Here is a 27,119-nt window from a genome sequence, read left to right as displayed (position 1 = left end):
AAAACCTTTATTTTATCATTCCAAATGACATAAAATGCAAGACCTTAAAAAAAAAATAATAATCAAAGAATTGGGGGTCTATGCAATTGTTAATCAAGACAGAATGCAGTTAATTTGCATAACAAAATAAATAAAAGACAGGTCTGCTATCCCTTGGAGTTAGAGGATGTTTGAAAGCAGTTTATTTTGATATACAAAATATCACATAGTGATAAGTTGCAGTTTTAAAAACATTTTTTTACGTTAGCTTTTGATGTTGTCCATCTTGTTCCATAACTCATAACTCCAGACGTTACTAAAAATCCCCAACCAACCCCTTTACACCGCATTTCTCAATCACAAGCAAGTTCTAAGGATAGCAAGTATAGTTCATGTCCAGTATTGTCTTCTTACACCTTAATAAATGCAGTCATAATAATAACAATGACATTATTAAAGAGAATTTACAACGATAGAAAAATGGCAGACATTTACATCATGTAATGGCAGCTACACTTTATAATCTTGGTTTTCTGCTAATGATGAGTTGGTTTGGAATGTGATAGCTTAATTTAAAAATGCACGTTTGAGGTTTAATTAGGAGGAAAAGGGGCTCATAAAAATGCACTGACCCAGGAATTATACAATCTATGAGAGAAAACTTTAAGATTATTTATTGGAAACCATATAAACCCTGTAGACTTACAAATGTAGTGTAGCATGAAATTAACTCTTAGTGTGAAGATACAAGTCCTTCCCCGTAAGGAAGCAGCAGCAGCTAGGGAAGATAATCTTACTCCCAATATGTCTGCAGTTGTGCACTTACTCTGTTGACCAACAACTTTTAATTACAGTCAACAAAGACAAACTGATTCCTTGTTTTCTTGCTTGTTTTTGAAAGTGAATTTGTATCTTGTCCCTCCTCAGCTAATGGGAACACTTCATTCCAGGACAGAGGTCTGAATAAAAGGTGCCAAGTAACTGATAGATACTTAGCTTTTTTCTGAAAGTGGCTTAGAGAAACCCCCACACCCTGGGAAAATGTCCGCACTTTTTAAGATGCTGTTCATACCTACTGCCTTGGGCTATGACTACTAGGCATTATATTGTCTTTGTCATTTTTTCCAGACTTATATTTTGGAAAATTAAATATTTGGGGCCTTTCCACGCCGTCATCCTATCAATGTTCCTCTCTAATCTTGTCAAAATTAGTCACAATGTGTTTATCAATTACACTCACAATTTACAAATAAATAACTTGTAGAAAAACCGTAACCTCAAGATAAAAATAATGTCAATTAATACTTTTCTTTTTTTAATTGAAGGGTTTACCCTGAAGTCAAAAGTCATCTTGTGGCAAATGCCAAAGAATCATATTTCTCCAATATGAATTTCTTTCAAGATACATATGGCACCTATCTTTCAATTTGGTTCTATCCCTCAAACACTAAGACAAAGAAAAAACACACAAATCAAACAAACTAAAACTGTAAATTGCAGATTGTTTTTAAACGTTACTAGAGTTATTCTGAAGTAGCAGGAAACTGTCTGGTGGGTAGTACAACTTGGCAGCGGCAGGCTTATATTAAGAATGAGTATTTTCCATTAGCTTACGCCAACAGTTCCCTGATTCCGAAGAGCTTAGCACCAAGATTTGAGACAGTGGGCTATATACAGCGCATTTTGAGATAGAGCCTCGTTGTGTACATAAAATATTCCTTGCACTTGCCCAGTCTACAAGTATTTGCAATGCAAAGTTCCTTTAGTTACTAATACAAAACAGTGAGTCAGTGATTAATAGACCACTACTCGAGGTGTGGAAATGAATGTTGACGAGGCAACCAGAAAAATGTCGACAGTCTCCTGCTCAAAAAAGCACACACAGAAAAACGCAGTTGATTTAAATGGTAGAGATAAAGGAGCGGAAGTAAAATCTAAGGCTTTTTGTAAGCAGGTATGAGGCTAACGTTAAAGCTAAGACTGTAGTCTACTGCTGAAAAAGTGGCAAGTAAATGCTTTAAAAATCCCCTACAGCAGTCTTTGGAATGAAATGCATCGTGTGCCCATGTGAACAGGCAATAAGTGGTTCTTGTGTGAATATTTAAATTTACACTACATTTACATTCAATATTCAAAACTTAGGAGGTGCCATCAAACTGAAAACAATCCTTTTAGCATGAAAATGTGTCCATTGCTAAACAGAATGAAACATCTCCTCAACACACTACATAGGCTGAAAACAATATAGTACTTGTGCAAACTCCCAAAAAACACTGGGACAGTATGTGAAATGCATATAAAAGCAGTGATTTGTAAATCCATTTTGACCTATACAAAAAAAATAAAAAAACACACACACACACACACATGTACACTCATTCCTACATCAATGCTTGCAACACATTCAAAAAAGGTTGGGTCAATTTAAGACCAGGAATTTTATAAATTGACCTAAAAACATCAACATACGACAAACTTTCTGTTCAAATAAGAATGAGGCATCCAAGAAAGGCTTCGTCCTTAATGAGCAAGTGGTCGAGGCTCACCGTGAAAAACTGCATTAGCAAACACTCCGTTCCTCATGTACATTATATCATCAAATGATTCAGAGAACCCAGAGAAACCTGTATGTAAAAGTTAAGCATAACCCTCCCACCATAATTCTTATAACCTTTCATCCCTCAGACGCAACTGCATTAAAAACAATACTTCTACATTGATGTTGCCCAATGGGCTCTGAAACACTGACAAAATATTATCCACAGCCACACGGTGTTGCTGCATAGACAAAGCAGAAGCCATAGGTAAAAAAAGTGCTACTGACTTCTCTGAGCTAAAGGTAATCACACATTAACAGACGCACAGTGGAAACATGGACTGTTGCGAGTCAAATTTCAGATTATTCACAAAAATAATGGACACCATAATTTTCCATGTTCCCCTGCCCAAATGAGAATAGGACCATCCATATAGTTACCATCTCATCTGTGTTTTCTTTATTCACTCACTCCAGTTGAGCGTCACAGTGACAACAGAGCAAGCAAATTACCCGGGCAACTCCCCGAAGATTCCTCTTGCACATCCACAGGTCTTTCGAAGCCAGTCAGGAATTACAACTCGTCCAGCGAGGGCCCTGACTCTACCCCATGCCTCATATACCTTCACAGGGAGGATGGGGAAAGTCTAAACTTTGTTATAATTACAGAGTATATTAGTGCCTGGGCGCCCTTAACTCTGAAATATTTTGATATTCTGTTTTTGATGAACCCCTTTGTCCATAGAAGTACATTTTTACTCCAGTATGACTGCACCAAGCCACATTTTACACATTACAACAGCATGGCTGTGTTATAGGTGTGCAGCTGTTAGTCTGTCCTTCCAAGCCTCCAGATCTGTCACCGAAAACTGTACAAAATACTGACAAAAAAGTTCAGGACAGTTGTTCATTTGAAAATGTCTACAATGGAAGTGTAACGAACAATTTCCGCTTTCAAAACTGGATCAACGGCTGCTGCTAGTCTCCTCATGATCATTAAGTGTTTGGTGGAAATCAAAATTCTGTCCCAGTCTTTATGGAATGTGTTGCAGGTATCAATTTTGCAGTGAGCTTATACTTACAACATATTATACATTTCAATTGGTTGACACCATCCTCTTTTTTTTTTTTTTTAATTAAGTTAAACAGATTTACTTATTAGCATCTCACATACAAACCAAGCGTTTTTAGGATTTGGCTTATAAAATAAAAAATAAAAATCAATGAATTAAAAACTGTTTTTATCCCAAAAACAAATCCTATCGCAGTGCGTGAGGCATCAAATATGAGGAATGAAGTCCAATGCCAATCACAAAGGCATCGATGTGCTGTTTCCTCTGTGTGAATGTAATGTATGTGTGGTTCAGTCGACCTTTCGTTTCACACTTCAGGCCCAATAAAGATGTATCACCTGAAAAGACAGACGCAGAGGTGTGATGCAACAAGCCAGAGAGAGATTTGTAAAATACAATCTCACAGATAGTCATTCAGGCAAATGACCCAATCCAACATTCATTTTACTTGAATAAAACCTCTCTCTTCTTTTTCCAAAACACTGCTTATCCAAAGAAGCTAACATGCATTTAAGAAAAAACTATGAGCGCTAACCAATAAGATGAGAAAGAGCCAGGATCGAGTACTCAGACAAAAATTTTAGCAAGAGCATCAGCTCCAGCGCTGGCAATAAAAGGCTGTGAGGGGTGGAATGCCACATCGTGGATGGCCTCATCATGCTTCTTCCTATGGGCTGTGATCTCTTGAACACACGTCCGATTATCCAGCATCCACAAGCGAACTGAGCAGTCATGACCTGTAAGATGTTTATGGGGGAGTGGGGTAGGAAGACAAAGATGTAAATGGGGGCATCCAGGGAAATCTTAGGATATTGTCAAGGAATTTTTTTTGTTAAAATAACAACAAAACAAAACAAGGATTAATGATTTTTTTCATTATCTTTGACATGTACAACCCAAGTATTGAAAGTGAGACAGTCTACCATTTAATGAAAAAATATTAACTCATTTAAAACTTGATGGCAGCAATGCATCTCTTTGCCACAAGACTGAAAATTAAGTGCTGTTATATAATCTCACACACACACACACACACACACACACACACACACACACACACACACACACACACACACACACACACACACACACACACACACACACACACACACACAGCTGCAGGAGCAATTTGCATATTAATCACATGACTGGGTATAAAAGGAGCATTTTACAGAGTCTCTCAGTAGCAAAGATGGGCCGAGGGTCATTAATCTGTGAGAAACTGCGAGAACTCTGTGAGAAACTGATAAAGGACTGGATTGTCCCTTTGAGTCCTTTGTACCCAAATCAAATATCCTGTTCCCCAAAATTAAGCTGACCAGAGCAGGTGTCCACTGTCTTTCAAACCATCAGAGATGAGCTTGGACCTAGAGAACTCTGTCTTGCCACCTAAACCCATCCAAAAGTGTTTATCAATTACACTTCCATAAATAACTTGTGATCATTTACCTTTCTTTTTTTTTTCATAAACTCTGTTTTATAGGAGTATGATTTTCCAAAGCATTCCCAATCCTGTGTTACTATAACACAGAATATCATGACGGTATGGTGCTGTCTGAGGGCTAGAAAGTCACACTCATTCAGCATTGGGTCTGGATTTAATCTACACGGCCTGAAACTCCTCTGAATTTCATGAATCATCAATTACAGTAGATCTTACAGTGTAGAATGCTCTGTTTGAGAAATATGAGCCTCTGGTGAAAATGCTGTAACTTAAGTGTGCTGCAGGCATCAAATTCAAAATTTAAAAAATATGAGAGTTCAACAAGTCTCATTTTCAGTGCATTTCTTAACATGTCCAAACTTTTCTGAAAATAGGTTTTTTTTTTTTATGGATGTCATAGCTCATGTGATAAAGTTTTAACTGTTCTATTTAATGTATTTTACTCTGAATACTAGTTAATATATACACAAAGTTATAAAGTACATTCACGTTACAAGGAAACTCACTGCAGAGACTCTTACATTTCTTTATACTGTTACTGTATGTGGGATTAAATGTCTGTACTGTGTCCATCAGTATTTCAGTGTATTGTATTATTTTTTGTAAAAGAACCACTCTACGTTCCGGGGTTTCTTATAGTAACACTTTTGGATGAAGCTCATTTTGTCCACGTCTTTGACAATAAATGCACTTATTTTGTTTATTTCTTACTTTAAAGTAAAATATGAGCAAATAATGTTTTTGTGATTAATGACAATCATGGAGTGACACATTTAATCTCCTTTTTTGTTGTTTGTTTTTCTGTCTGACACGCCTGGTTTCTATAGTCTTCATCTTAAGACACTGATGTTGCATTAAGATGAATATTGGGCCTTGGATGATCAAAGAAGTAGTTAATTGTTTTAATACCTGCCTTACATTAACCTACATTTCACAGTGAAACAGCAAGTACCCATTTCTGTAATATTTACCGTATTATGTTCTCCACTCTTAAAACTATGGAAGAGGTTATGAGGGAACTTACTGCCGGAGACGAGGTAAGTGCCTTTAGGGTCTGTGGTGAGGCAAGTTACTGCATCCAGGTGAGCCACCATAGAGTGAATCACTTTCCCTGCAGGAAAAGAGGAGGACGGAATAAATACAATACCAAAGAAAGAAATACAGATTAAATAAACAAATTACATTTGATCAATTATCATTTCTTCATAATTATGAGCATTTTTGATCAATAGTTAACCAAGAGCTACAGTCCACTTAATTAAACACAGGTGAATCAAAAGGCTTTTAAGCCTGTTTACAGATGCACATACACACCTGTCTTGTTGTCCATGAAGCGGATGGTGCGGTTTTCATGGGCAGTGATGGAGATAGGTTGAGACGGATGGCTGACCACGCAGTTTATCAGCTCACTGCCTGCATTAGGAAAATGGACACATACCTGCTTTGATATAAAACACTTCAATGGCCAAAGAAAGGTAAATGTAAGAGTCTTTACAGATGAACCATAACACCCAATCCAACTGAATAACACTGATTATCTAATGAAAAATTGTCATATATAATAAATAAATTAATTCCCCAACAGAGAAACGTGCATATAGAAGGATATACAAGGACAGATATATACAATGCTTCAGATGCTGTTTGAACTATCCTCTTTGCTGCTGGAACATTGCAGTGTGCCCTGCTGTGGGATTAATAAAGGATTATCTTTCTATCTTAGGCCTATATGCTGGAAATAATGTAGGTTCATGAAACATATTTCAATTTTCAAATTCTGTTTATTTTAGTCTATTGAATAGCTTTTTAATGAAATTCATCAAGTAAAAGCCTGCACTAAATCAGCATGCAATAAATCAGATTTTTTAAATCTTTTTTTTCCTGAAGAATTACAGACACAGTAAAAGGAAAAATGAATCTGCTATAAATATCCATTAAATACAAACATTGATGCTGTAGGAATAAGTTCAATAAAAACAAACATTTTTTAAAAATCCATTTTGACCAGCAATCGACTGTTTTACTCCAAAATTCATAAAAAGGTCAGTCATCTTTTGTGGATTGAAGACAACAACTGCATGCAATTTGAAAGCAAATTATTTAAAAAATGTAAAAATATATAATAATAATAAATAAATAAATAAAATGGCAATGTAATACCACTGAATTTAAATTTCACAAAACTGAGGCCATAATTTCAGTCAACATTCAATAATCACATTTGGATTATCATAATGTAAATATATTCATTGACATTGATTATTTAAGGGTTTTCTCTAAACCATTTCTAGCTTTCTGTCCAAGAACAGACTTCCTGATTTCAGACACGCTGTACACACATTGGAGCAGGAGCAAAGTTGGAGGACACTTGAAGAATTATGGTATTCAGGACGTTTTAAGTATTTAATTTAATATTCAGTCCATTTTGCTTACCATCCTTAGTCTGAGTCTCCAGAGTCATGATGCTTTGTTCTTTGTTGAGGTCGTAGAGGACAGTCTCACCTCCATCAAAAGACACCACTGCCTGGGAGAGGTCAGCATTCACGAAAGCAATGGATGTGGGAGTGCCATGTTCTAAGAAAGATTTTCCAGATTAAAGTCTTAACAAACGTATGTTTAGGATGTAACTGAAATTTAACATTAATTAAGCTGCAAAATTCCACATGAAACCCTAAACTGAACTGGGGGTGGGGCCTGGTGCCTTCTGGGAGCTCCGTTGTGAGTACTTGGCACCGCCCAAAAGGTTCTATTACAAAGATTCTTAAACAAAACAAGCCTATGGCGAATCAAGCAGTGGTTGTTTTCTTGTGTATTCATCATCATTTAATTTAGAAGTCTGAAATGCAAGGCTTATTTTAAATGTGGCACCTGCATTTGTAGTCAACCCACAACTGCGTATTCAAATGTTCCATTCCACCTTAAATAGTGTAGAAGTATAGTGAGAGCACACTGTGGAGGATATTGTAACTTCTGCTGTGTTTAAGGAATGTTTCTGCTCAGAAAATAGTGAATAACGGCATGTGACTTCCCCCTGCTGCATAAAAACAAACACTTCAAATAAAAATGATTTTACACTGAAAAATGATTCCGGTCAAGACTGGAAATGTCAACCCTGCAAATGAGAGAACTATTAGGTTATTGATTTTTAATTGTTATGTCACTGGTTACACACTCACCCTTCTGTTTGTTGAAAACAGACAAGCAAGGATTTGAACTCTGGGGGTCCCAAATACGCACTGTGCCATCTGCTGAGCAGGAGGCCAGGCGATTCAGGGCGGAGGAATATGCAAGATCCCACACTGAATCCTCATGTCCTACCAGCACGCTACTCTCCACACCTGGGTCTGCATTATGCATGAAAAAAAAAAAAAACACAGAACACAGAGATAAACACAGCATATCCAGACTAGCAAAAACGAACCTAATGCGCTCTACAAAAATCTGTGTATTAAGGTTATTAATCCTCAGAAATTTAGCAAAATACTCTTACGAGTAAGATGCATTTTATTTAAATATCAAAAGAGCATCTAGAAATGTACTTTTTGCAGGTTTTATTAAATATTTCAAAATATGAATAGAGATATGAATATAATAAGAGGTTTTTAATATCAGATCAATATATTTTGTTATTTACTGTCTAAATTACACTTCAAGATAAACAAATGTTAAACAATTTAAAATCTTCTTTATAATATTTTAAGCAGCAATAAACATTTTAAATATTTCCTTTACACATTTATTATCTACTCTGCATATGAATCATCTGTTGTATAAAAGTGGTATTATTATTGTTTTTGGCTACAATTTTGGAAATGTTATTCCTTTTAGCAGTGTGTGTGTGTCAGATTAACATCTTTTAGTAATATCATGGTTAGAGGGCTACACGACTTCAAAAATTCAGAACACTTGCCGTAATTGTCGTAAGGGTCAACATTAAGGTCTGGAATTTTCCAACAACGCACTCTTCCATCCAGACCTCCACTGTAGCAGGTCTCCCCTTCCATCCCCATGGTTAAAGAGAGGACAGCTCCACTATTTGCACAGACACAAATATATAATATTTATAGGAACCTCAAGTTTACTCTAATCCAGTCGTTGTTAATGCATTGCTTACCCACGACTCTCAAACTCACCTGTGTGCTCGGAAAGTGTAAATAGGCTCAATGTCCAGTGCTGCATTCCTGGAATTAAATTAAATGAATACAAAAAATACTGTAAATACATGTTATTTTAATTATTCAAAAGGACAGATCCTAAGAGAATAAACTCCAAAATATCCCTTAAAGGAATTCTAGGTGAGATATGTTTTTTTTTTTGTTCCTAGGGCTCCCCCTTGTGTAATTTATTTTTTTAAGTAATGTACTGACATCAATGGGAAGGGAAAGGGACGGGGTTTGTTTCCAACCCTCCTCCAAAATGTACATAGTGCAGTTTCTGTAGTCCTGAACCAGGATTATCAATGACAGAGGCTCTATTCTGTCTTTTACAGCTCAGTGAAACATTACAACAATTCTGAAGCTGTAATTTAAAAGATGACAGTATCATATAGTGTTCCTTTAACATGGAATAAAAACAGGAACGCTTGTCAAGTGACTCAAATAAGATAGAATCAAATAAAAGTACAGATAAACATGCAAAAAACTATAATAAGAACTCCAAAGCAATTGGAAAAAGAACAGTTTAACAATAAAATCAGCTCAAGCAGGGCTCCCTAAAGTTTTTGAGTGGCCTCCCTGCCTTTCACTTGTGATGTGTCAATAAATCACCAATAAAGCACATCTTACCAGAGCTCAGAATTTGTTTTGTATTGATTCTAATTCAAGGCATTTCTTTCTTTCTGTACAGCCTAGGAAGCACTGCGCTGCATGTCTTAGATGAAAATGCTGCATTCATAAGTCACACAAACGCAGAACAATAAGCAGCACTCACTTTTTCGAGTGCATGGCCTTGTTCAGGTTCCAAAGTTTCAGTGTGCCATCCTCCGAAGCAGTCAAGAGCACAGCCTGACTAGGGTGAAATTTCAGTGATCGAATAGCATCAAAATGGCTTCGCAGCATAAACCGTGGATTCCAGGCCTTTTTAAATTCCTCGCGACTGTCCTGCAGCTGTGAAAGAGTAGGCCAGAGGGAGAATGAGAAATGAGAAAACAACAATGTATTCATCACACACAAATAAATGTCATATATCTATAAAATATAAATATTACAGATCATCGCTCTTCAACTAAAAACAAGTATCTCCATTTTTGTGGATTTTTAGTTTAATACAGCATCCGTGATAAATGGACCAATAGAAATGCTTGGAAATTACTTGTAATTAAATCATTTTACAATGACTTCAGCTGAATGTTAAGAAGGTTTTTCCCTTCTCCTGTAAAGTGACTATTTTGAGAGACAGTGATGATATACTTTATCTGGAGGCGGCAGGTCAAGTTCCAAAGAAAATCACAGCCTGACAAATGCAGCAGCACTTACTCAGGTGTTCTACAAACGCCATTAGGCCAAGATTAACAATTAACAACAGATTATTATATTTCATATTTAATGTATTATTCATTAATACAATATAATCCATATATTTATTTAATATCTAGTTTATTTGCCAACACAGTCAGTTCTGCATATGGGTTGGGATCGGAGTGTTCCCAAGCAACACAAATATTTACCTGCACTTTAGCATGAGCTTGCTCCTTTGTGTAGGTATATGTTACTGCAGGCTAGATAATGTGTAACATGTAGCTGGGTGTCTGCTGATGTTAAAGAGTGCCCCTCTAAAATGCCCTCGGCTTTGATCATTTTGGTGCGCATAATTACCTTTTATTAAACCATATCTGTAAAGCAGAATGTTGTGTGTATTGTTAAAAATCCCAGTGATGTTCCACTCTATAATCGTAGACAACAGCTAGTCCCATTAAATTACTTGGTAGAAACAACTTAGTCAGAAGGGTGATATAGATGTACACACACTTACATCATTAATGAGCTCATTGTCATTAGCAACAGTAAGGTCAGCCAACTCCCCAAGGCTTATGTCCCCTCCTCCAACTGCATCCAGTATGAATACATCAGAAGAAAAACCCAGGTTGCCACCTAAAATGCAGAAACAGCAATTACACAAAAGGAACATGATAGTACCTCACAATTACAGCTTCAGAATCATTGCGATGCATGGCTGAGCTTCAATAGGTAGAAAAGAGCCTCTGTTGTTGCTACTCTGGGCTCAGCACTGCAGAAACTACGTGTCTACATGGGAGCAAAAACCCAAATCTTACCTAGTGTTCCTTTAAGTTTATGTAATAAAGCAGTTGTTTGTTGTTTTTAAGACCAGAATATAAAGTTTAAAAAAAAAATGTGTGACTTGTGTCACATACAATGTTTATTTAAAGCCTACAGGGAATTTAGAATTATTTTCACACATCATTTTATTCCCCATTACAGTGGTGCACCCCCTGGGCTCCTCCAGACTCAGATCATCAACTTTATGCAAATTCAGTTAGCACCAAAGTTGTACCGTTCAGTGCTGTTTTTTTTCTTAATTATTATGTTGTAAAACTTTATTTACTCTGTTCTTTTGCATCCACTAGATATGGGAGACTGATATTGCACTGATTATTTCCAATAACGAATCTGAAGTATCTTTTTATTTGCCAGTGGCTTTCTTTAAATAATATTCTTTTACCCAAAGATCCAACTTCAAACTTTACTTTTACTTTTTACACTATTTAATGAGCAAGTATTTAATTCACCCATGAGAGTTAGAAATAAACAGGTCCTGTACTGATATTAATCAATGAAGCGGAAGTCCATTAGCCATCTTTTTTTGATGCGTCTCAGCAAGAAACTAAAAGCAAACTTTTTTTTAAAGATAAACATTGACTAGAAAAACTATAATAGTCAAATTTCTGTCAAACGGAGATGAATTCTCTTCCACCACTCTAGGGGTTGCTATAAACACCTCGAAAGTGAAGCGGCCCAGTAACATCAGTATAATTGCTATTTGTAATACAATCCCTGGTTGCTCCTTTGAAGGACATTATACATTTTCTCATCCCACATGTACAGTGTACATACAATTAATCACAAAGCTCATTACTAGTCTAACAGTACACACCCACATTCACTTATTGTTATCAAGGCTTATTCATTTAATCTAGAGCCTCACCCCATTGTGCCGTGCATGGGTGTCTTTGGTGTGTTGAATGTTGGGTCTGTTGTGCCAGGGACTTTAATATTAGTGGATACGGCACTCCTTTGCTGTTTGGCATTGTGGAAAAATATAACGCCCAGCTCAACCAAACAAAACAGCCCTTGTGATCTGTAAACCTATTATATCCAAACTTGACGTCAGCAAATCACCTTTAAGTTCTGTTCCATTCTGAAATGGCGAACAATTAACCTCAGCCTCACTACCCATTTACTATCACTCAAAATAAATCCTTTATTTTTTTTCAGATTTCGTTGGAATAACTTCCAAACAAATCATGGCTCAGTAAAAATAGACATCATCATCATCATCATTCAATTTCCAAAAGCTCCTCCTAGGGGATTCCAAAGCCTTCCCAGTCAGCAGGAAGATGTAACACAGTCCTGGGTTTACACCATGGCCTATTTCCAGTTGGCCGTGCTTGGTATACCTCCAACAGGTGGTAACCAGGATGCACCTGTATTTAATGCTTGACCCGTTCCAACTGGCCCCTCTCAACGCAAAGAGCAGTAATTCTCATTTCCTCAACCAATCGCCGAGAATATGCCCAGCATCCCACCGGGAGAAACTCATTGTGGCCACCTATTCGCTCAGTGTTCATGTGATCAAGGAGTCTACGTGTAGAACTGGGACACACTTTGACTCGTTCCTTTGTGCCCATCATGGATATTAATAATAAATTAAGTTTTTGACTATATTTTAATTTATTGAGATGCACATGTAGTAAAAAAATGCACTCTGGTGATGTGGATTAATCAAGCAGAGATTTGGCCTGTTTTGGTGTAAAGTTAAACAGTGATGTCTTGTAGATAAATGGGTCAGAGAGCAGTTCAGCAGGCCTTGTCCAGTGAAACGCTGCGTTCCATCACTTTGTGGAAGTTTACATTTCCTGAGAGGCCTGATGGTTGACCTCTGGTCTAGATTCACAATCCTTGTTTTTTGCAATCTTATATTTTTAAAACTTGTTGGGTTCTAAGTTTAGAGAGTTGGCTTTTCTAAGTATAGAGTTGGGTTCATCTGAAATGCTGGTGCTGAGGTTCGTTGCTCTCACATGGGCATTCGGGTATGTTGAATGTAGGGCAGTGGGACACATATCTCTGGGAGCCCTCATGTCTGTGCTACCTTTCTAACTCTCCCTCACTACCTACAGAACACCTGCCCATCCTGTGTCTGATCTGATGCTGGGGAAAGACTGTCCATGTGAGGTGTCCTTGTCTGGCTGTTGTCCATTTGGCTTTTACAGTGAGACAGCACCAACATGTCCCCTAGAACGTACATCAAGATTTGTGGGTTCTTGTCCATCCATCATGTAGCCTTCTGCATGTGCCAAATGTGTCTAGTTCATTTCTTCAGTTGAGACTGAGACCGGGCTTTGACTATACACTATTCACTGGCTCCAGACTGAGGATGGGTTCCCCTCAAACTTGAATACTGAGTGTCACAAGCTTCTGTTTTAGGTTCGTTATTGTTCACATAATTCGTGCTGCCACTGGGTAGAGGTTTAAGTGAACGCTGTCAATTTCCACAGTTATGTGGACGATATGCAACTGTACATATTGACTCTAGTGACTAAGGACATACATTAAGAGGAGGACGAAAATGGAAGGAGTTTACCTTCTCCAGAGCGACACTGAGGAGGAACGGTGGAAGGCGGGGAGGACTTTGGAGGGAAATCGGACATCATGCCTTGCAACTTGTTCCTGCGGTTTTCTTATTTCATGCAGAAAAAAAAAGACAAAATATTAGCACTCACTGCCTTCAACTGAAAGTTACACAATTACTTCAATCTATTTCTTTCTGCACTTTTGTCCTTCTTCTGGTGTTTAACTTCGTAAGTCAGTTCAAAGGAGAATAACAGCAGCTAAAAATAAGCATAGTTATTATTATAGTCCAGTCATTCAATTACTTCTATATGGAATGCTGTTCAAAAGTGCAAAGTGGAAACAACAGGAAAACATTAAAATATTCAAATGAAAAAGAAAAATAGGGTGGAACTTTTCAGAAGAGCATCCCACACAGCAAACAATACACACAACTACAATAAATAAATACTGAAAAATATAATTATAATAAATTTTACTCATATCAGAACAGAGCAAAAATTGCAGGTTCCTAAGAAATTTACATTTTAAAAAAGCCATTTATCAGAGCAGTAAAAGTTTATTTGCTCAGAAAAAATTACTTCTAATATTTGAATAAACCATATAACATTAATACAGTATGTAGTGATATTCTGTTTGTCAGTGTGTTGGTTTAACCAGTATTATAAAGACGTTATCATCCAATTTCTATATTTCACAATTAATGAATACTTCATTACATTAAATAAAGAGTGCTGTTAATTTAAGAAATCCATAAAATAAAGAAAACATTTGGAAACACACTTTGGTCTTCACTCACTTACTACTCTACTACTTTTTAGAGAAAAAAATCCTTTTATTTTACTGTATTTATTTTATTTATATATAATAATTGTAAAAAAATTAATTGTTTCATTTTATAATTCCAAGTGCCAGAAATAAACAAAGAAATGCTTATGCGCTGCACTTCATTAGATCTTGTAACCCATCTTCCGTACCTAACTCGCGTCCATCTCCTGAGATGCGTGCCTCTCCTGCTCCCTCACCCTCTTCTCCTGAGCCCAGGAAATCAAACTCACTAAGTGCATCTTCTGAGTCATCTTCATCATCATCATCTTCAGGGTCAAGATCTGAGGTCATGGGCTCACCACTCATCTAAAAAAATACAAATTATATATATCATGTAATTTTCATTGTCTGTAACGTAACAGCTTATCCAATTCAGGGTCGCGGTGGGTCCGGTGCCTACCCGGAAACACTGGGTGCCAGGCGGGTACCATTCACTCACACACTCACACCTACGGACACTTTTGAGTCGCAAATCCACCAACGTGTGTTTTTGGAGCATGGGAGGAAACCAGAGCACCCGGAGGAAACCCATGCAGACACAGGGAGAACACACCACACTCCTCACAGACAGTCACCCAGAGGAGACACACGCAGACACAGGGAGAACACACCACACTCCTCACAGACAGTCACCCGGAGTGGAACTTGAACCCACAACCTCCAGGTTCCTGGAGCTGTGACAGAGTCAGATGTAGGTTTAGGGGAGAGAAAGAGAGAGTAGGAACTTCATAGTAGCATTCCTAACCTTGCCCCGGGATTTCTTGTTCTTGCGTGGCCCATCAATACAATCTGTAGCAATGCCTTGAAAGTCATCATCTTCATCACTGTCTTCTTCATCATCTTGACAGCTCCGCAAGAAGGGAATTTTATCTAGTACTGAGACACCTGTTCGTTCTTTAGCGTTTTCTTTCCCAGCATTCCTGTAAATCAAAATAAAACCATAGAAAATATTTAAATTATTTCACAATATGTATTAGTAAAGCACAAAAATGATATTAACCATATAATGTCGAATTATTATAGGGCATATTTTAAAAATATTTACTATGATACTTCGTTGAAAATGAAATCATTTATTCCTTTTCATTTTTATTGCTGTGGGCAATTGCTGTTTTATTGCAAGGGGTATTGCTAGGTTAAGTAACATGTTCCTTTACAACACTGAAGAGGAAAACCTCTATAGTGCCATAACTGATGTAAGAATGCATGGAGGACCCATTCTATTTCCAGATAATGTTGGTCATTTTTTCCTGTCTGTGCCTCTCTCTATTTTCGTGTCTGTTTTTTTTTCCCCCTCTTTACCTGTGGGCATCTGTTTGTGGGCAATAAGACAGGCCAACTGCATCAAACTAATCGTATCAACTTGTGTTCAGAACGGTTATTGTGAATGGCTGTGTTGCACTGTTTAACACTGTAACATTAACAAATCTATACATTTTTGTATTGGTGACATGTGACAATCCCATTTGCAGTGGTCTTGCAAAACTAAGCCATGGTCATCCCCATAACATTAGGGTTCAAAGTCTGAAGGTCAATAAAAAAATATTTTTAAAAAGCTGAATATTTAAAAACAACTCCTTTTTGGGGCTAAAATTATTTTACAAACCTGTCGATAGATCAGGAATGCTATTCCTATTTCTAAACAATTTCATAATAATGTACATCACAGGATTTTGAGGTGCCCCAGCAAATCTGGTGTCAACTGTTCAAATGGAAGTGCTATAAAATTCATATAGCACTTTCTCAGTCACTTCTAGCCCAAACTAATTTACATGTAAAATCATGCATTTGAGCTACCTTTATATTTGAGTGGTTTATATATTTGAGTTCTTATATTATAAGAACTTTAAGCAGGCATTTGACAGGCTTAGCACTGGCCAATCAATACAAATGTTTAGTGAATAGTCACAGGGGCATGATCCATGTTAATCAAATAAATCATATAAACAATGTAAATAATTACCCAAAAAATTGTAGTCCGATTTTGCTCAAGTTACTCCAAGGGAAGTATGTAAATTTACATTTAATTTGTTACAGTGGCCCTCGTAATGTTCAGTCTACTGCAAATTTAGTTAAAATGATCTGTTCATTAGATGAATATACAGAAACAATGTATATATATGTTCCTAAAATTTAAGCCCATTTCAGCAGTGTGATTTAAAACCACATATAGGTCATTTTGTCAAATTATCATTAAAGAGTAATGTTTACTTAATCACTACAGAGGGCTACAACATAAATATTCAACTGGGAACTTCTCTCACATGGTCTCAAATAACAGTGGTTTAACAAGATCCCTATTGTTGCTTTTTGGAAGAGCATTCCTCTAGAGACACGAAGGCCCTGGGTTCAGGTTCCAGGTTAGCTGTTAGTACAGTAGTAGATCACAAATAAGATTTTAGTGCACCTCTTGATCTGCTCTTCTATTTGGCGTACAAGCAGTGACTCTCCCCCATCATGGGATTGAGGTTCAGGGAGAACTTCACTTGGTGGGGACCCATTCACCTCTGGGCTGCTGCGACCCAACATAGACCGCACTCGCTTAGAACGCATATCCAGGATGGTGTCAGAGTATCCCACTTCTTCCAGGTACCTGTAAATCACAAATGTACCTATTTAGGTTCAAGAGACATTCCTTTTAGTGTGTTTTTTTTTTTTTTTTTTTGACTGCGAGTACTGACTTGCGCAACAACTGACGTCCCTCTTTCCAGGACATTTGATTGGCTGTTTCATTGTCGGATTCTGCTGGCCCGTTTGGTACTGTGGAAAAAGGATAGTGCCAAATAATTAGGTTATGACAATTCTGTAGTACTTAATCATTAACATAGAACCCATACCCTCACTAGTTACCATCAAGTAATCAACAAAACCTAGGTCCAACATTGAATCACTGACAATGTTTGGTAAATATGTTAGAGGAGTGTTACTTGGTTCATTCTCAGTTTCAGGCTTCTTTTCTCCAGAGGTCTCATCAGTGCCTGTCTTCAGCTTTTGATACTTGGCCCTAAGAAAGAAATAAATCATACGAAACAATATGTCAGAAAGAAAGAAAGAGAGAGAGAAATAAAGAAGGAAAGAATCTCATCAAAATCTTAAATAGTAAGATTTATTGTAAGACTTATAACAATGAAAATAAATCTTACAATAAAAGTTTTTTTGGTATGCTTTATTAATCTTACATTGAATTTCAATATTTACCAAGCTAAATGTAAAAGATTATTTTCCTTTTTTTAAATTAAGTGTAATCAGTTATTTTTCAAAAGTTTCAAAAATGCATTTTTTTTTAGTTAATTTGTAAAATTTTGTGGAAAAATTTAAAGTCTTTTTAATATCTGAAAAGAATCCAACATATAAATTGTATAATAATCTAAAATAATCTGAACAGACAACCATCAGGACATCCTCAATCAATAAATATATTAATAAATAAATATAGAAAAACATCTAAATTCACTGTATTTTACCAGCAGCTAAGTGAGAGTACGTACATCAAAACGTGCATCAGCTAACCTTCACCCACCTTTTTTAATTTATACAAAAACATCTTGTATAATTATCATAAAAATCACTGTCAATGGAACTGGATGTTTCGGAGCAACTACACGAGCCTAGAATCCACTTGATGTTTACAAATCTAAGTATTTGGCCGGAGAACAGTGGAAATGCTTTCACTTTGTGTGATAGAGCACTTTGAGGATGCAAGGGCGTATTTTCTTATACTAAACATTCAACATCAGGATATGGTGCCACAAATTCTCTTATAGCTAAATACAAGCAAATACTTATACTACTCTTAAAAGTACCTTTCAGTAAACAGAAAACCTTTAAAAGAGTTTCAGAGATCATATCCTACTGTGTCTAGATGTTGAAAGACATATACTTTGCACCCTTTCAATTGACCTGCACATTTGTCCAGAAAGGTCTACCCAATTTAAGGGCTATTTCATTCGAGATTTTGTGATCAGATCAAAAAGTAGAAAGAATTGAGTTGATCTTTAGTGTTTCTCTGAACTTAAAAAGGTTAAATATATTGCAATTCTAGGTTTCTATGATATCTACAGACACATTCAATAAAACACAGGTAGCCATGAGATGTTTGGTTCTGCTCACGCTGCAATACAAGGGGTTCCATATGGATCACTGGGACCAATAGGTGTAGTATCTATACATTACATGTGCTAAATAAAATAAGTGGGATTATAGGGAATATGGACATGGGCTAAACCCTTGTGTGGTGTCCAGGTCTGAGACCCAAAAAAACATTTTTAAACACAGTTAGTGTTTAGGTAAAGTTTAATATGGGCGCCACATGAGGCATTTCTGGCTTTAACTAAGGTTCATCAGGGCTCACCTCTCTTGTTTAAGGGCATATTCCAGCATTTTTATCCGCCTCACCAGGTCTTGCTTCATGTTCTCCTGCCCTTTCCTCTCTCCCTGCAGGAACGCTACCTGTGCCTGGAACCAGAGAAAGTGAGAGAAACAGAAAGAACATATTTAGATTAAATAAATATAAAATAAGATTTTTTAGATCTTTGCCACTTATCTTAAAGACAGGTCTCTGTTGACTTTGAGTTCAATGCTTGGGCCTTAAACAATAATTTGTCTTGACAAGCCATATTATTATCTTCCATTTTCTGCTGAACAAAGTTTGACAAAGCTCCATGAAAATAACTTCAAAATAGCTCCAAAGGAATATCCAAACCTAGCAATTTTCCAGTCAACACAATGTTTAGTCCTCCACTCATGCCCTCTACTGCCCAGAGAAACACACCATCATGTGTGTGTAAATCTCAGGCCAATCAACAGTATACTTTGTGTATGAAGCTGTGTATGTTGTTGGAACAGAATATGGACTGGCCCTGTCTCCCTGAAATAACAAAGGACTTCCCTGGAAAGATATGGCCTTGACTGCAATGTATGTCTCTCTAAAATCACCATATTTTCCTCAACTTCAATGGTACCTTCACACACAGGCAAGTCACCTGTTGGTTGCTCATACACTGACATACATTGGTGTTTTCAGCTTCCACTGATAACAGCCCTTTCAGTGTTGGCTCTGAGAACTGGACATTTACACCCTGAAACAAGGCCCCTATTCGTGGCACACATTCTCACTGGGTCTATTGGGTCATCTCAAATGAGTGTTTTTAAAGTTTTGGTACATAGTCCAGGCAGAGAGTGGAGTTTATTACTGTCAGTACTGGCTTAGTTAATTTGTGTAATATTTCCTTTATTTAAATTGTAGCAGTAGGGTCTAGGTGGCGTCACGGTGGAGCAGCAGGTAGTTTCTCTGTCACAGCTCCAGGGTCCTGGAGGTTGTGTGTTTGAGTCCCGCTCCGAGTGACTGTCTGTGAGGAGTGTGGTGTGTTCTCCCTGTGTCTGCATGGGTTTCCTCCGGGTGACTGTCTGTGAGGAGTTTGTTGTGTTCTCCCTGTGTCTGCGTGGGTTTCCTCCGGATGACTGTCTGTGAGGAGTGTGGTGTGTTCTCCCTGTGTCTGCGTGGGTTTCCTCCGGGTGACTGTCTGTGAGGAGTGTGGTGTGTTCTCCCTGTGTCTGCCTGGGTTTCCTCCGGGTGACTGTCTGTGAGGAGTGTGGTGTGTTCTCCCTGTGTCTGCGTGGGTTTCCTCCAGGTGACTGTCTGTGAGGAGTGTGGTGTGTTCTCTCTGTGTCTGCGTGGGTTTCATCCCGGTGACTGTCTGTGAAGAGTGTGGTGTGTTCTCCCCATGTCCGCGTGGGATATGCCCTGTGAAGGAGCAGCGCCCTATTCCCATCTTAGGTGTTTTCACATCTGAACTTTTTAGTCCAGTTATATCAATCTCTGGTTCGTTTTCACCCTTGGTGCGGTTTGTTTGGGCAGGTGTGAACGCAGTAATCGCATTTGGATGCAGACCAAAACAATCGGACCGAGACCACCTGCTCTCAAGGTGGTTTGTTTCAACTGCGGTGTGGTTCGTTTCTGGTGAGGATGTGATCGGACCCAACAATAAAGTGTATGGCGCAGGTCCATGCTAAATATCATCATAGCCAGGGTGTGCTTTACAAATTGGATGCAGTAGGCAGGTAAACAGAGAAATGGTTAAAGTGTAGCCGCAAATCAGAGCAATGGATCAGAAACACACTAGCCCAGAAGACAGGACCTTCTTCCTGCCTCTTTATTTTTTACCTCTCACTGTTCATACCTTTGGATTTGATAAGTGTAGAACTCAACAAGTACTTCACAGACAATCTGGTTTTAGCATCTTATTTCAACTTGTGGTGGACTGGATGAGGAGAGTGTGTTGACATTATAGGGTGTGTTTATGTGTGTATAAACACACAGAACCAGCTAACACTTACACTTGACAGATCCTTGAGTTAAGCCACTTCAGGCTGTATTAACTTTCTCAGGAGGAACTAGATCAGCTCTTTTCTCTTCTCAGTTCTACTCGCTTTTTGGTTCATTTTCCACTAAAGTTGCAACATGGATGGTGACATCAAAACACCACCTCTAACGGAACCATGGGCTTTGGAAGCCACAACAAAGCCTTAAACTCAACCACTGTTTACACATTGTGAATTTGCATGCTGTTTCTATATTTTGGGACTGAATATAGCTTATCCGCACATGAATTCAGAGAGATGAGGATAGTAGAGCCATGTCGAGTAGAGTAGGTACCATGCAATAAAAAAAGGAGCAAATGGCACTAGATCAGTGGTTATGGACGTTCTTTAGACTGGTTTTAGGGAGGCTGTAGCCCCCATGAATGTTCTTTAGCCTGCAATAAATAAAATAATTATTTCATTATTTCTCTCTCCAGATAGTCGTTGGCTGTCGGTCTGTATTACTTTCTTGGCAGAATACGCACAGTGTTGCCAATTGTCCTGTAAAATATGTAACCGTCCTGTATTTAGACACTAAAAGATGTGTTCTGTTTTAAACTGATATAGGACTCGATTTTTTACGTATTTTTGAGGTCACACTTATATTTGAGACAGAAACACGCAGCTCTCTCTCTCTCAGCTGAAACGAGGGGCAGATTCTCTACGGCTCCTAAACCGAGTACGCGGTTTTCATTGGTTGTCACCTTTATTTAACCAATCGGCAGCCAGAATTACCTGTCTTATCACTGAGAGTGCAGCCAATGGAGTCACAGTCCCTCCTACAGGAGGTGCTGAGAGCAGCAGGTCAGAGCTAAAACACTGGGAACTACAGCTCTGCTTTAGATAAAACTAATGTTATCTTAGCTCCTTGTGGCTTTGCTTAATCTGTACCTCTCAAATATTTTGCTGCTATGAGGCAATTACCGGAATCATTGTGCGCAAGGCAGGAACACACCAAACCTACGGACACTTTTGAGTCTACAATCCACCTACCAACGTGTGTTTTTGAAGCCTGAGAGGAAACCGGAGCACCCGGAGGATACCCACGCAGAACACACCACACTCCTCACAGACAGTCACCCGGAGGAAACCCACACGGACACAGGGAGAACACACCACACTCCTCAAAGACAGTCACCCGGAGGAAACCCACACGGACACAGGGAGAACACACCACACTCCTCACAGACAGTCACCCGGAGAAAACCCATGCAGTCACAGGGAGAACACACCACACTCCTCACAGACAGTCACCCGGAGGAAACCCACGCGGACACAGGGAGAACACACCACACTCCTCACAGACAGTCACCCGGAGGAAACCCACGCGGACACAGGGAGAACACACCACACTCCTCACAGACAGTCACCCGGAGGAAACCCACGCGGACACAGGGAGAACACACCACACTCCTCACAGACAGTCACCCGGAGCGGGACTCGAACCCACAACCTCCAGGACCCTGGAGCTGTGACAGAGACACTACCTGCTGCTCCACTGTGACACCCTAACTGTTGTTCAAATTAAATGAAAATAAACCCCAAGTTAGTCTTTTTTCGTTTTCTTTCTCGTTGTGCTGAAAGGTGAGGTCCAAAACGCGGTGCGAACCGTACCGTCACTTTTGTACCGTTACATCCCTAGAGCTTAAGAAGAGAAAGACCTGACTAGAGCCTCAGGGCTGGTTTATTTCAGAACACTTGCAGTATGATTATGTAATTACGGGCTAAAGGGTTTCAACTCGAAAGAAACTTTTAAAAACAGCCTAAGTTGTATTCAGCAAATGCGTCACAAAAAACGTGACATCGAGACGTTTTACAGAAGAGCGGGGAAAAGTAGCCCTGATTTACTACAGCTACTCCGCTTGCGGGGTGCATTACGTCACTGCCCTCTTTCTACAGGCTTTAGAATTATAAACGCAGTTAAAACCGCTTCCTAATCACATGCTAGAAACTACCCTTTTCTTGCCCGCGATATGTGCTCGAATTTGGCTTTATTTGAAATCGTATTACACTTTAGTTTGTTTATTTCACGTCGAAGAACGTCTCAAAGGAAAGAAGCAAAGCTTTACCCGTCAATTTAACGAGGAACGTTTAACTACACGTTTTACTTTCGAGTAAAAAAATATACATCATGCTTGTTAAATATGTGAGAAATCACATAGAAGCACCATAGAACAGACAGAGGATTTTACAAACAAAACCAAGGCGAGTCACGAAAATGCCGACCTAATAATGCATAACAACAATAATGTTGGTAGTCCGTAAACAAGTTCGTGTAGCCTCGATGCATTTTTTTAAAGGTCCACTGCTTCTATGTCTTACAGTGGTACAAAGACATTAAATGCTGCCAGGTCTACACAAACACAATTCACCAGGAAGCACCAACAAACGCGTTCAGACAAATCCAGACAAGCAGAAACAAGCCACAGGACGTCTTTGCCGTCTTAAGTCAGACTACCGCTCTTTGCGAAATTCCTTTGGTCTACCACACTCCAAATGAAAGATACCATGTTATAAAGTTACCCTAAGTTCGTCCCGCTCGGCTTCCCATCGATACTTTTCCGCCTGAAAGCGTCCCCATTCATACTGGATGAAGTGTAAAATCCCAGGCAGTGAAAGGCCCGTTTCACCGTCTTGCTGCTCTCGTGGCTGGGAGGATCCAGGCATCGCCCCGGTGGCTGCTGCTGCTGCTGATGATGATGCCGCCGCGGTCGCTGCTGTAGTCTGTGGACCGAGCACAGTCTTCGGTCCATTCGGATTTCTCCCAGCAACTCCACTTCCTGCGATGTTCGGATGTGTTCCGCCGCCGACCCCACTGGATCTTTCCGCCTCCATTACAGCGTACCAGCTGTCGCTTAAGTAAGGAAGGACAGACGGGGACGGAAAAGAATAGGCTAGCTGCTACTCCGTTTTTAGCACACGCTATCCGTGCCTTTTCCCTTTTCCTTTTTCTTACTCGATAGAGCTGCAACCAAACACAGCGGGGATGCCAAATAGTGATCCTCTCCAACCGTAGGACTGCTGCTCCATTGGATCCATTATATTTCTGGTCGTAAAGCGCCCTTAGGATGCTTCCTGCCACATTGTGATATCCGCCGAGTTTCCCGTGCTCATTTCCGAAACAACACAAGACGAGATGAAGTCGGCTACAGTTATAAAAAGACATACATTTAAAGACGTAAATTTATGTTACCGCCGTTTATAGTGCATGGACTTAGTTTATCGAAGACGCTTGTTTCGTCGGCCACGTATTTCGTGCATGTTTTAAGCAGTGCTCCTTAAGTGCCGTCTATAGAACACCTTTAGCCTAGAGATAAAAATATTTTATTTAGAGCATTCTGAATTTTGTGGATGTAGAGGTATAGTGGTTGAATGCTTTGTTCTGTCTCGGCTAAAAACCAAAACAACTTTGGCCAGAAGTAAAAAAAAAAAAAGGCTAAATTATCTACAATACAAACAAACAAATACAATATCCACATGGCGGTCTTTAAAAACAGCGCCACATCTTTATGCTAGTCTCCTCGTATTTAGAATATCGTTATAACTGGACCAGCAGTGTATAACCTTTACACTTGGCACAATTAAAAGTGCATCAGAAATGCTTTTCAGTTAGTCTAACTGCAATGCTGTGGAGCATGCAAACCACTCTATTGACTCAGACACATAAAAAAGGTTTTTGTATATTCAGCAGTAAATTATTAAAAGTATTTTTTTATTCTAACACTGGATTGTTTAATTCTAAAGCTAGTAATCATACATTTAGTTTTGTGTTTAATGAAATGTAACAATTCTCTCTTTCTCTCCCCGCTCATCCCCAGTATTTCTAATGAAGATACCTTCATGAACCAAGACTGAGATGGGAATCCATAGTCCAGCAGCTTCTTGTTTGGAAAGAATTCTATAGAACCACAAGGGGAAAATGGGGCTGTTCTCACCACCCCACCCCACTCTTTACCTGTCTAAAAAGAAAGGCTAACCCTAAGAGTTTTTTTTTTTTTTCATTTTTTATCTGTTCATGTAATAATGTTGGATTTAAGAAAACAACACTTTATCCAACTCTTAGTCACTATGTGCCATAGAACTTTCACTGACAGTTTGTAAAATAAATACTAAACCTTTGTTGTTACAATGAGAATCAGTTTCTGCCAAGCTTTGCTGACGGGAGCAATTTTGCTGAACTTGCTGATTCTGTATTTTGTATCCCGGGCACAGCAGCAGATGATGGAGAAGCGGCGCACACAGGGAAAGGGACTGAAGAAAATATCTTATTCTGTCTCTGGCCTGGGGGCAGAGGGTGGTCCAGTGGCTAGGAGTATAACAGGGGGCAACAAATTAGGAGGCTTAATGGGTAGTATGCGAAGTCCTCGATTGACTGTCCTCCTTCGCGAGTTTGAAGATTTTGAGAACTATGTGAGTGATTCGGCCCGATCTTTCTTGCACCAGAGGCCAGAGGTGCCATTCTTGGTTGTGGCAGACACCCTGCCTTACCCTCCTCTGACTCTGCCTGAGAATGCTCGTTTGATGGTGCTAACCCCAAGCCCAGAACAGCCTCCTCAAATGCACCATCCAGAATTCTATGTGCAGACTGAGTTTGTGCTGTTGGTGTCTGATGGTGTGGAACTGGAGCATGGTAAGCATCTTGAAAGGCTTATCCGTGAGCTGGAAGGTGAGGGAGGGGGGCCAGTGCGGCTGGTTGCAGCTCCAGTGCTGACCCGTGCTGCTGTTCAGTGCCTGCACTTACAGGTGAGCCTGAAGAACTGGACAGCAACGTACTCTCTTGGCGCATTGGGGAGCAGCGGCAGTGTGTGCACAGCTCTGCACGGTGATGCTGTAGTCCTGATTCGCACCGAAGACCTGTTCAACCTGTCCATCCCATTAGCGCGCCCATTGCTGTCTTCATTGTTTATACAAACTGCACTGAGAGGCTGGAAGGTCAAGCTGCTAGAAGGACCCTTATTTTCTGCGAGCCATCGGCCTCTCTTCACCTCGGCCCACAACCAGTGGAAGGCAGACAGTCGTATCAAGGAGGCTTCCAAACAACTCATGCAAAGCTTTGGCCTCAAGCACTTGATATGGCCTGATGGAAGGGACCAGTGGTTTGGCTGCTCAAAAGAGACACAACGATGCTTTGGAACAGTGCATGACGATACACCTGAGTACCTCTACCTGGATCGCTGGACCCCACCATGTTGCTTACGTGCCCTCAGAGAAACTACGAAGTATGTAATCAACATCTTGGAAAGTTCTGGTGTGCGCTACTGGCTAGAGGGGGGGAGTCTGTTGGGAGCTGCAAGATATCAAGACATTATTCCTTGGGACTATGATGTTGATTTGGGTATCTACCTGGAAGACGTGCCCAACTGCGAGTACCTAAAAAGCCTGGACTCAGGGTCACTGGTTGATGCTAATGGTTATGTATGGGAACGGGCAGTAGAGGGAGACTTTTACCGTGTCCAGTACAGCGAGACCAATCACTTGCATGTGGATCTCTGGCCGTTCTACCCACGGAATGGAGTTATGACCAAGGATACATGGACTGAGCACAAGCAGGATGTGGAGTTCCCTGAACATTTTCTGCAACCCTTGGTGCCCATGCTGTTTGCTGGCATCACTGCCTACGGGCCCAATAATCACCGTGCCTTCCTGGAGCTCAAGTTTGGAGAGGGGGTCATCGAGAACCCCCAGTATCCCAACCCTGCCAAGAAAAGACTAGATAGAAGTCGACTGTGAGGTCAGATCAGTGTGGTTTGTGTGTCAATCGTTACGCTTAAAAGAACAGCTGTGAAGACTTTTCAATATTTAAATGAAAATGGTGTCCTTTCTGAATATTTACAAGCCACAAAAAGGTGCAGTGATCCACTAGGTTTTTAGAGATAATCTGTTTTATCTGCAATCAGATGGTGTTTTTTTTTTTTTTAAATCTTTTTACTTTCACATGGGTAAAGAGAGAAGTCAGTATTTAGCAATGTTTTGCTAGTGGTTAGTGCACTGAATGTTTTAATCAGCGTGTCAAAACCATTAATTTAATACACATGAAACAACAGACCCAAAAGTACCCAGTGTAATTTGAAATTCATGATAAATAATAAAATTAA

The 27,119-nt window shown here is 39.2% G+C and overlaps 2 protein-coding genes across 5 annotated transcripts; one reads left to right on the top strand and one right to left on the bottom strand.

Moving 5' to 3' along the window:
• strn4 (striatin, calmodulin binding protein 4) lies at positions 1 to 24,018 on the bottom strand. The gene is made up of 18 exons (XM_066654882.1): positions 23,548 to 24,018; positions 19,016 to 19,119; positions 17,592 to 17,668; positions 17,346 to 17,424; positions 17,072 to 17,257; positions 15,410 to 15,584; positions 14,814 to 14,970; positions 13,850 to 13,945; positions 11,003 to 11,121; positions 9,962 to 10,137; positions 9,166 to 9,213; positions 8,943 to 9,064; positions 8,209 to 8,376; positions 7,466 to 7,606; positions 6,347 to 6,445; positions 6,057 to 6,143; positions 4,124 to 4,325; positions 1 to 3,926 (listed from the first exon to the last, which is right to left on the bottom strand). The coding sequence occupies exons 1-17, from the start codon at positions 23,857 to 23,859 to the stop codon at positions 4,156 to 4,158; spliced, it is 2,316 nt and encodes a 771-aa protein (XP_066510979.1). The 5' UTR covers positions 23,860 to 24,018; the 3' UTR covers positions 1 to 3,926; positions 4,124 to 4,155.
• On the top strand, positions 23,671 to 27,119 carry fkrp (fukutin related protein). Of its 4 annotated transcripts, none has more exons than XM_066655050.1 (2): positions 23,671 to 23,883; positions 24,843 to 27,119. In XM_066655050.1, the coding sequence occupies exon 2, from the start codon at positions 25,153 to 25,155 to the stop codon at positions 26,752 to 26,754; it is 1,602 nt and encodes a 533-aa protein (XP_066511147.1). In that variant the 5' UTR covers positions 23,671 to 23,883; positions 24,843 to 25,152; the 3' UTR covers positions 26,755 to 27,119. The 4 variants fall into 4 exon arrangements, with proteins under 4 accessions (XP_066511147.1, XP_066511274.1, XP_066511217.1 ...); XM_066655177.1 differs by lacking the exon at positions 23,671 to 23,883 and adding an exon at positions 24,132 to 24,202; XM_066655120.1 differs by lacking the exon at positions 23,671 to 23,883 and adding an exon at positions 24,139 to 24,383.

The sequence above is a fragment of the Hoplias malabaricus genome, chromosome 1, assembly GCF_029633855.1.
Source record: "Hoplias malabaricus isolate fHopMal1 chromosome 1, fHopMal1.hap1, whole genome shotgun sequence".
In the NCBI taxonomy this organism is placed as follows: domain Eukaryota; kingdom Metazoa; phylum Chordata; class Actinopteri; order Characiformes; family Erythrinidae; genus Hoplias; species Hoplias malabaricus.
The sequence above is the reverse complement of the archived record's forward strand: the minus strand, read 5'-3'. Positions and strand labels throughout refer to the sequence as shown.

Bases quoted from the DNA above. Each gene is read 5' to 3' on its own strand.
- strn4 (XM_066654882.1), bottom strand. From the start codon at position 23,859: ATGGAGGCGGAAAGATCCAGTGGGGTCGGCGGCGGAACACATCCGAAC. The intron at 17,669-19,015 runs GTGAGCCCTGAT...TTTCTTTCTTAG, and splicing joins TATGCCCTTAAACAAGAGAG to GGCCAAGTATCAAAAGCTGA. The intron at 17,425-17,591 runs GTAACACTCCTC...CTTTTTCCACAG, and splicing joins TGAAACTGAGAATGAACCAA to TACCAAACGGGCCAGCAGAA.
- fkrp (XM_066655050.1), top strand. From the start codon at position 25,153: ATGAGAATCAGTTTCTGCCAAGCTTTGCTGACGGGAGCAATTTTGCTG.